Source organism: Notothenia rossii, assembly GCF_949606895.1.
Source record: "Notothenia rossii genome assembly, chromosome: 10".
Classification (NCBI taxonomy): Eukaryota; Metazoa; Chordata; class Actinopteri; order Perciformes; family Nototheniidae; genus Notothenia; species Notothenia rossii.
In genome coordinates this window covers 19,472,132-19,482,899 of record NC_136908.1, presented here as the reverse complement: position 1 = coordinate 19,482,899, position 10,768 = coordinate 19,472,132, and the positions used below count along the sequence as shown (strand labels likewise).

At 39.6% G+C, this 10,768-nt stretch overlaps 1 protein-coding gene across 1 annotated transcript; it reads left to right on the top strand.

Annotated features, from left to right (window-relative positions):
* Positions 1-2,635: 2,635 nt before the first annotated feature.
* On the top strand, positions 2,636-6,120 carry mrpl24 (mitochondrial ribosomal protein L24). The gene is made up of 7 exons (XM_079653278.1): positions 2,636-2,689; positions 3,076-3,143; positions 3,387-3,573; positions 3,758-3,853; positions 4,411-4,514; positions 5,243-5,373; positions 5,751-6,120. The coding sequence occupies exons 1-7, from the start codon at positions 2,651-2,653 to the stop codon at positions 5,885-5,887; spliced, it is 762 nt and encodes a 253-aa protein (XP_079509404.1). The 5' UTR covers positions 2,636-2,650; the 3' UTR covers positions 5,888-6,120.
* The last annotated feature ends 4,648 nt before the right edge of the window (positions 6,121-10,768 follow it).

The window sequence follows — 10,768 nt, the reverse complement described above, 5'->3', positions numbered from 1 at the left end:
GTGTTTAATCGTTAATGTCAGATATGTACTAAGTAAATACATTTGTTCCTGCTCAAGATTAGATTCAACTTTATTGTTATTGCACATATTACAGGTAGCCTACTGAGACAACGAAATGCAGTTTAGCTTCTAACCAGGAGTGCAACAAGCAGTAAAGTGAAAAGTAATGTACACAATCTACAGAATAAAATATAGAATGAATTGAATGATGAATAAACAGTGAGGGGTATGAATATACACAGCAGCCTGTGAGCAGTATGAACAGTGTAGGCTCGTCTCAAGTAGGCGAGCCTCCAGAGCAAGTCGGACAAAATGACTAACCATCATGCAACGCACTAGCAAGACGTTGATCGAAATTGCGCAGGTCTGCGCAGGTCTCGCTTGTCTCAAACAAGCCTCCTGTGTGGCATGGGTGTTTGTGAAAATAACGGGGACAGAGCTGCTGTCAGACGAACAGCTGTGCGGCGTCATCACAAACGGACGTCGCTTCACGTGACGCTCCGGAGGAAAGGACGTCCCATTGCTCTTAAAACTCATTTCCCTGCTTCTCGTGGTTTCCTTGCGTCCCTCCATGCTTCCCTGGAGGGAGGGACTAAAAACAGGGAAACGACGCAAGTGAGGGAAGCAAGGATTTCATTTAACAGACCTGAGACAGGGCCTATCCCTGGGTGCGTTTCACTTCGGTTAAATGGATTCCTTGCATTGCATTTGCGTCGTTTACCTGCGACTAGTCCCTCCCACCAGGGAAGCATGGAGAGACGCAAGGAAACCACGAGAAGCAGGGAAATTAGTTTGAGAACCGCAGTGACGCGTCCTAAAACCCGGAAGTAAGTTAGCATTTTTACCACTGCCGGTTCCTTTGACAAAAAGCAATGGGATTTCTCCATAAGGTTTTGGAAAATATCTGGAAATAAGGTCTGTGACACAAATTGAAGAGACAGATCACGTTTTGTTCTACGACATTTCTCTGGATCACGTTTTGTTCAGCCGGATAATCTCCACTTGTCTACCCTACTTTTATACTTTTCGTATCATAAATCTAGTCACCAGAAGCAAAATGCTAAGGTTATGCTATAAACAAACTACAGCAGGGTCGCTTCAATGTCTAAAAACAAAAAAAGTAACACAATTAAAGATGTTTGGAGTTTTTATTGGAGTTATTAATTTTCATTTTTTTGTCAAAGAGATGCTGATTTGAAACCGTTGTTACGGCATTTCCTGTTTCTGCCGGAGAGAGGAGAGTTTGTCCCAAAGCTTGCCGCTGTATTTACTCCCTCCATCTGACAGGAGGGAGCCTCATGTGTCACTCCACGGAGTTCACTCCGTCACGGAGGGGGAGTGTGTAGGGGTGTAGGGCGTGGAATAATCCGATTCAGAATACTTCCAACATCACATTTGTGGAATCAGCTTCCAGTTTGTGTTCGGGCGGCAGATACCCTATCCGTCTTTATACGCTTAAGACCTTCCTTTTTGATAAAGCTTATTGATAAAATAAAATAATCTAATAAGAGTCCATTGAAGTAGATACGTTGTTCCTCTTCACCTATACATTTGAGTTCTTACTCTTTCACTTAAATCCTAAAAACTTAGAACTTATATTTAAAACTTTATCCAAAACCTTTCCCTCTCTGACCTCTCGAGGTTTTATTAGAAGGTAACAGGTTGCAGAGAGGCCTAGCCCGGCCAGGGAGTGTGAAACGTTAGTCACAGACCTACTCCTTACCTCTCACCAATTCCAATTCAGGTTCCAGTGGGGACCTTTCTCCCTGTGTGTGCCTCTCCACCTCTGCTTCTTACTTCTTACTTGCTACCCTTTTCCCTCAACCTATCCTAAGGGAGTGCATGTATGTAGACACGTTAGTTTAGCTGCTATAGGCTTGGACTGTTGGGGGGGGGGCACCTTACTTCGGCTTTCTTTCTGTGTGTACCTGTGTTGCGATTAACCTAGCTTCCCCCAAATCTCTTTTTTGTGTCCATATATACGCCGGGATCCTGAGTCGAGGCTAATCCTGTTGCTGTGGTCGTGTGTCCTGGATCCTCTATCGTGAGTACTGTATCTGAGTCCTGGACTTCGAGTCGTGGCTGAACCTGTCCCTGCGGTCCTGCCTGACTCTCACCATACTACTTCCCTGATGGCTCCCACAAGATTGCTGACATCCTCGGATTCATCTTCTTATTATAGACGCATGCATTTTTCAAACATTTGGTCTACCTACGCTGTAAAATGTATTATCTTTTCGATTTACACACGGCATCTATTGCACGTCTGTCCGTCCTGGGAGAGGGATCCCTCCTCTGTTGCTCTCCCTGAGGTTTCTCCCATTTTCCTCTTTAAACTGTTGGGTTTTCTCTGGAATTTTTTCCTTGTACGATGTGAGGGTCTGGACAGAGGGTGTCGTATTGTTATACTGATATTCTGTACAAACTGTGAAGACCACTGAGACAAATGTAACATTTGTGATATTGGGCTATATAAATAAACATTGATTGATTGATTGATTGATTGATTTACTTTATTTATTCCAGGGGAAATTGGGTTTCGTAAGAGCTGCTCTATTTTAGGATGAAATCAAATATAAGATGAATAAATATTCACATCCATTGTGAGCTAGCTGAGAAACACTTAAGCTCTCCTTTGATTGGTTTATAAATGAGTTTTTTCTCATTAACTACACTTACAGGTACAAAAGTAAGAAAGCTTTGTGAATGATATATTCCTCTTTGTTATGTTTCCTATTTATCCCTTGTAATTCAATCAATACATGTTTATTATATATAAATGTTAATATCACAAATGTTACATTTGTCTCAGTGGACTTTGAAGTTTGTACAGAATATCGATATGATTAATAATAATCTTCTGTTTAATTCTGCATGTAATCTGGTATAATTAATTGTATTGTATTCTTATAACGTTTTTATTGTTATCATTGTATATTTATGTATATCTGCGAGACCTTATATGTTTTTTGTAACCTAAAAAGGAACCAAATACATGCAGACATCTATGCATGCAGATACATTATTTGGCCAGTGCGCATGCGTGCGGCCGGGTCTTACCCTCCTCTCCACTAGGGGGCGCTGCCTGCTGGGGATAGTGTTCGAGGAAGAGCTGCTACATGTGACATTGACATCAACAGAGGGTAAGATCTTGTACATGTTATGTTACTTAACTCTATTATTGTTATAACCACACTGTGGCAAGAAAGGTAGCAGTCTTGTTCAAGATTTCACTGCGTTTGAAAATTCATTAGCATTTGGTTAGCCGTTGTAACACAAGTATAGTGATAGCTTCCCACAAACTAACGTTAGCATAGCTTGTGTTGTCAAGGGAAACTGGGCACCTTTTTAAGATAACTCTTTTGACATATTTTGTCCCATTTTAGCACAATGAGGCTGACCGCTCTCCTGTCGATGGCAGCCAAGGTGGTTGTGCCCAAAGATTACCGCTTCGGCACCAACAGACCCTGGACGCCGGCTGCTAAGAGGCTAAATCCTTTAGGGAAGAAGAGGAGGAAGGTGTTCGTGGAGCCGATAGCAGCAGAGGACTGGTCGGTGCTGAAAGGGGACATGGTGAGGAACTGAAGTCACAAGTCTTTATGGGCAAAGTGGGACTCAGTTGCCTGCCTTCTAACTCATTATTCAAGCGTTCTTGGCTAAACTTTGATTGACAAAAAAACGGGTTTAGAGATATCACTCCAGAATATGAGACTAATACAACATGGACTCATGTATCTGCTTTTCTTTTGTTTTCAAGGTGGAGATTCTCGCAGGGAAGGACAAAGGGAAGCAGGGGAGAGTGAATCAAGTCTTCAGACACAGAAACTGGGTTATTCTGCAGGGCCTGAACACAGTAAGGAACTTCTGTAATGTCTTTCCCAGAGGAAGCTGTGTACTGCATCACAGTATAGTTTGTTGAGCTGCTGTTAAGAGGATAATAAAGTTAGATTCTTGACTGGTGATCCTTCCGTATCTTTTTTACCATTTTTTTACCAAATACTTACGTTTTCAATTTAATTACTACTGTAGAAGTGTCACACACCACCAGATGGAGACAGATGTCTTGTTAAAGATCAAACAAGCTGACAAAGTGCAAAATGAAACATTTGTATCCATCTGTTGGAATACAGCATTCTGAAAAGCATCTCTCTTTCGCCTTCACTTCGAGCGATAGAACTATTAACAAAGCACTTGTATACTAATAAAGGACTGGCTTATCTAAAGCCAGTTGAGTAGCACTTGAAATGTTTTAGCTCTATGAAACCTGATGTACTTATATGATTCTGTTTTCTTCAAGTTTGTCAAGTTTTGTCGAACGCACTTATTGTAAGTCGCTTTGGATAAAAGCGTCAGCTAAATGCAATGTAATGTAAAGTAATGTAATGTAATGAAAACGTTTTCTGTTTTTAGCATTTCAGGTACGTCGGGAAAACTGGGGAATCCCATGGGTCCTACGTTGCCAGTGAGGCTCCCCTCCTGCTCGCAGATGTTGCGCTTGTTGACCCCTCAGACAGGTACAGTAAACCTTGCTACTAAGGAAATAAATGTTGGCTATGCATATGCACACACACACACACACACACACACACACACACACACACACACACACACACACACACACACACACACACACACACACACACACACACACACACACACACACACACACACACACACACACACACACACACCCAGGACATTGACAATAGCCTAACAACAGATTAGAAGTCTTGGCCTTTTTTCTAGATGCTCCTGCGATATTGCTATCTGGAGTCTTAAACAGCTTGTGCTAATCTCAGAGATCTCCTAGTGCTGCAAAAATGAGTCCTACAACTAGGAAATGAGTTCCCTTGTCTTGAAGTCAATTAGTCTTTGAATAGGTTTTTAGAAAGATGCCTGAAATAAGGTTGATTATTAAACACAATGTGCTTAACAGGTTTTCACATATTGATCTACGACATAATATATGTCTGTCATTTCCTCACTAAATGTTGCTTCATGAAACAACAGAGAATGTTCGGGGACGTTTAGCGACATCCCACCAAAGTACCCCACCATACAGCCTTTTTGTGTTTATACTCGCGGCCTTACAATCTATTCTAACTCCAACTTTCAACCTTTAACTTTAGCGATTCATCTAGTTGGAAGTCTTTCGTGGAAGACATGTTGTTATTTTTTTGTGGATAAATGTAAATCAATTTGTGTCTTCATAAATCATGACGTAATGGTATTGATCTTGCAGGAAGCCCACAGAGGTAGAGTGGAAGTTCACAGAGGAGGGTGATAGAGTGCGAGTGTCTATCAGGACGGGGCGAATCATCCCCAAACCGGTCGTAGAGCGACGAGATGGCATCGTGCCAGAGCAGTGGAAAGGTGAGTCTGTCTGTGTTTTTATTATTAGAGAATAATTATTTTCACTAACCAGTTTATTCCATGTCTAGCTAAGAGTCATCCCGTAAAACTGTCTGCCAGTCAGTTTTCCACCATATGGAGACTTTCATTCTAAAAATAGGTGTGTGAGAGATGGAGTTTGATTGTTTTATAGTGGAAGAAACACATTTTCTTCTAAACTAGAACACACCTGGAAATTGTTAACCTTTAGCAATACATAATTGTTTTCCATAAATTCTGGGAAATTATTGGAACTGACTAGTTGAGTGAATAGGGGTAACATTTATGCTTTTTTTCCTTGTGTTATTTTACAATCTATATATATCTTTGAATGAGACTGTGTCTTTCTGTTATTACAGACGGTCCAAAAGACACCAGTCCAGATGACACTCTAGAAAAAACCTACGTACCGTCTCTCAAAACCCTGGAGGAGGAAGTCATGGAGAAAATGGGCATTGTGGAGAACAGAAGGCACAAAGGGTCCTACTGGTACTGACCAGAGACATCAGAGACACTCAGGCCCAATCGTGCTATCCAGTTTTCACAGGGACTCTGTGTTGTGGAAGTCATGCAGAATGAAAGAGAGGATGAGGAAAAACAGATGTTCTTCTCAAATGTTCCCTGATTTCAGTTGCAGTCCTTCTCTATCCACAGCAGTGTCAGAGTTTGAAATATGTTTCTTTTCTTTCTAACCGTGAATAAATGTCAAATGTAAACTAATACAATTAATAGAGTAACTTGATATTGTCTTTGTTATACAAACTATTTGTTAAATTATGATCCCTTACAGTTGTTACTTCTCAGAAAAGAAAGAAAAGGAGAAGAATGTATAATAGCTGCTGCATATCCACCCCCCACGATGCTAACGTTAAAAGTAAAAGAAAATCATATTATTCATACCTTTTTAAATGAATCTTTGTTTTTAGATCATTTAAAGTATGAAGTTGATTATTCGTTTTATGTATCCTCTTCCATCTTACATCAAACCGTTAACGCTAACCCATCGGGCTAGATTCCCAATCCTGATTTATTTTGTCTAATTGAAAGATTCTTAAGCGACAGAAAATATAAAACCACAATGTTTCCATAACTGAACACGTCAAGGTTTGGCTTTGATATATCAGCATAGATAACATAGTCAGAGTCATTTTGAGAGAGATAATCACATTTTCCACGCTATAGGCAAACTGTGGAATTACACATCTGTAACGAGATAAGAAACAGTAGCTTCTGTCCCAGGGGGAAATGGATCCCTTGACATTTAGTGTCGTAAAATACTCCATAAACGCTGAAAAGTCTGCATGGTTTGAAAGGTAACATTATTCTTAGTATTGGCAGGGTTTATAATGGTAATGGGTGCAGCCTGTCCGGATCATTCATGAGGTTTAAAAAAAAAAAGGCATATTATTTTACAGAAGCCCAGACATGCTGCTCTCCAAGAACTTAAAGCCTTGAGACGAATGAGTCTCTCTTTCCAACGGGTCTGGGCAACAGTGTGCAGAAGGAACCTTTTTAGAGGAGACTACACACTCTGGGAAGTTTCAACAAAGTTCTCACTCACCTCGTTTGACTTTTATACAATGGCATCAGGTTAAAATAGGACCTTGCATACGGAAGCACTAAACGTGCATTTATGATTATTTAACATAAATTAAGAAAACTGTCAAAGTTTAAAATAAAATCATTATATATTCCATTAGATTCAAATGTTTCCTTGAATTACAGGTAAACTTTGTTATTACCTTCAATTTACATTCCTAGCTTTTTGATCAGCTGTGATAACAAATGTTTAGTTTCTTATACTTACATTTATATCTTGCATAGTTTGTTGCATAATTAATTAAAAAAATATCTAAAGTAATCAATTATCTGTTAAAAATATGTGTTTTTAAAATATTGAAAGCATATCTTAGCAGATAGTGACAAAAAACTGATAAGAATCACTTATCACTTTTTTTTAACGAAGAAAACCCATATATACACTCCTAAAGGATTTTTCTCTGGTGATAAATCCAAAAATCCTGTTTTGGATTTATGACCTCGATATTTTTAAAAGCCTGATTATACCCATTATTAATTTGTGTTTGAATAGCCTTAAAATAGCCCTTTGTAGCTGCCAATATCACGTTTTATCTGCATCTATCAGAGGGATGCCTGGTCTCTGGTCAATTCTCTTTTTTTCTAACTTCAGCTGCACATTTCTATATTACATATGAGGGAGGTGGCAAAATCAGTTTTCCCCCGCTGGTTAACCACGAGTACAGATTCACTGAAGGTCCAGGCCCTGCCAGATCCTCAGCTGTAGAAGCAACTAACTTTGTTGCCAGGCACTGACACAAAAAATGATGTGTCAAAGTATCCCAGTGGCTCTCGATACCCTCATTTCTGGTCAGTCGGTAACATCATGCAGAAAGCATGGCAAGGCGTTGGTTTGGCTGGAGACTGGATGAGTGCGGCAGTTTTTCCCAGACTCGTCTCTCCTGAACCTGTTTGCCTCTGCCTCTTCGACTCCAAGAGGGAATAAAAGCAGCCAGTCAGCGGAAACTGGGTTTTGAGGTTTTCGCTTTTATGGGAGGAAAAACGATTCAAAGGCTTGTCATCTTTCCTGTCATTGCATTAGTGTTTCGTGGATTTCAGTCTAGGATTACATCAAGCTGAAGTGTAAAGTCGGTTAAGTGGAACATTGTATCGCCTCATTTGTCTTTAGAATTTCCATTTGCACAGACAAAAAGCAGATTTATTACCATCTTAACTCGTGAAGGGTATAACTAGTTTTGAGAAGGCCTGTCTTGTCATTTCTGCTTTGTGGCGAGTTGAAAGCAATTCTGGAGCCAGTTAAATGAAACCACACAACATGACTCAAGCAGAATTAAGAATACATAAAAATAAACTGCAGGCAATGCTCTAGATTTTCAGCTGAGTCACATTTGCTCCCTCAGCCACGTAATCTAATGAATCCCACCTGGTGGTGTAGGTGGCACGTGTCAGAGTCTCTAACATAATGCTTATGAAGGTCTTTAAGAGCTTTTTTTCCATCAAATTACAGTATATCTTAATTTTTTTCACAGAAGTGCTTCTAGTTACTTGTCTCTGTCTTTATATCATTAGTGGTAGCAAGTTTGCTGTGCAGGTTTTGCACATAAAACAATGATTTTAGATAATCACCCTGCCTAAAACAAGGTATAATGATCTCCTTGCAGTAGGATTTGTGATCGCTCGAGCATCTCCTGAACATCTGAAGACACTTTAAAACAAAATTTGAGTGTTGCTTTTGACTCACTTGATGATCTAAGCTCAGCTACAATATAATGATGGTATCTAATTATAGGCTGCTTATTTGAAGGCTGCTGGAAAATGTAACGTTAGCTTCTACGCAGGCCAGAGGCTCGGCTCGCATGTGTAACTGTTTTGGTCTAATTCAGACGCTCTCAATGGATTCTTGTAAATGACCTCAATATGATATGACTCTGAGCTGAAAAGGAAGGTAGAACACAGCCCTCACTTTTCTATCTGACTTTAATTCCCTTGTCCAGACTTGATTTATATATATATATATTTATGTTGAGTTGAATATATTCACCAAGGGCCTGTAGTTCACAAAAATAAACTATAATACTGTATTCTTAGCATATAGTAGGGATTTTTATCTTGTAGTTGGTCTAGCTGGAATTACATTTTACTACACTGCAAGGAATTTGGTATCGGTGCTTTGTTTTTACAAAGTATCATGTGTTTTGTGTATAAATCTCAAGAGAATAGTATCTCTACAGCTGTCAAACATAGCCTATGAAGTCAAAAGTACAATATTTCCCACTGAAATGCTGTTGATTAAATGTATAAAGTAAAATATAATGGAAATACTTTTCTCAAGGAGCTTAAACATGCCAGGTCAGTTAAACTAAACAAAACTGTGTGTAATAGAAAGCTGCAGTCTGACCTGTCTGACCGTAGAAGCAAATGTTTCTCCATGCAATCTCTCATTCAGTATTTCTTTCTATCTTCATATGTGTAGAAACAAACATTTATTTACTTTAAATTTCCCCAAAACTTTCTTCTAAATATCATTTACTTCCAATTTTGTTGTTTAAATATTCCCTGTTGAAAACCAGCACTTATCGCTCTTTATATCCATTTTGTTTTTAGAGCCACAACCGAGCCTTGAGTTTTCCATAGACTTTCTTTTGTCGAGCTGTGATGACATATTTAAAAAAGAGTGTTTTGCCCAAAAATATTTTTCTTATACAAACATGTGATGTAAGCCACTTTCCGGCTTATTGCAATATCGTTTGTCAGCAGAATATTCTCATGTTTACCCAAATCTACAGTCAAGTCAAAGGTCAGAAGAGTAGCGGCGGTGAATAAAGCCCCCCACTGGATTGACTCTTTCTGTCTGAGGAGGGGCCTTCTTCTTCTTCTTAGCTATACCACCCTGCTGTTGACACATGACAGCAGAGAGAGTGACGTCTTACAGTGAGCATACCTGCTGAGTGGACAGTCTGGGTCACTGGGACAGCCATAGCGAGAACATAAAGCACACCTCACATCGCCGTCCAACACAGTCCTGTTGGTACCTGGGTGTCAGATTCCTCAGGTGGGAAGCACCAAGCCACCGGATAACCCTTTCAAAGCGCCCTGTCTGCAGAGACACAGGTACACACTTACCTTCACGTTATGTATATTTTGCATGTCTGTGTTACATACAGTTTGAACAGGTGGCAAGGTCTGGTTGTCATACAATAAGATCCATGGAGCCTGTTTGGCACACAGCTGTGCGTTTTGTCCTGCCTTCCACTGGTCATTTTAAATACTTCTTAACTTTGTGTTTTTGTATTACTTGTTGAAATAGTTTACTTGCAGAATACAGGATGAAATTTCACCCCAAAAAAATTGGGGTTGTGGTCTGGTCCAAGGAGCCCAAGGCTCATTTTTTAGCCCAATTCAAGTTAATACGGCCATGGTAAGAGCCACAAATGCATGCTTTTTTGCTCCTCAACAGCATTCATAAAAGCATTACGAGCTTGTTAGATCTCTTAAAAAAGCTTAAAATATTATTATAGCAGTTTTCTAGGTTATATTTACAAAATTATACTTTCATGCTACTTTGAAGTAAATTTACTGTTGGTAATTAAATATCTTGGCGTGACATTTCTCCTTTCTTTTTATGGCTATATCTGGATGAGTTGCAGTTAATGACTACTAAATAGTGAAACTGCATTGAATTTACAGTTCCTAAATCAAAAGCTGGTGTCTAACACGCCCTGCAGATTGAAGAATAGAGGGCACCGACACACTGTACAGCAGAACTCTGCAGGATGTTACTCTGCTGGGGATACAGGCACAGTTTTCGAAGGGTATTTAAAAGGCCAATAGTTACTGA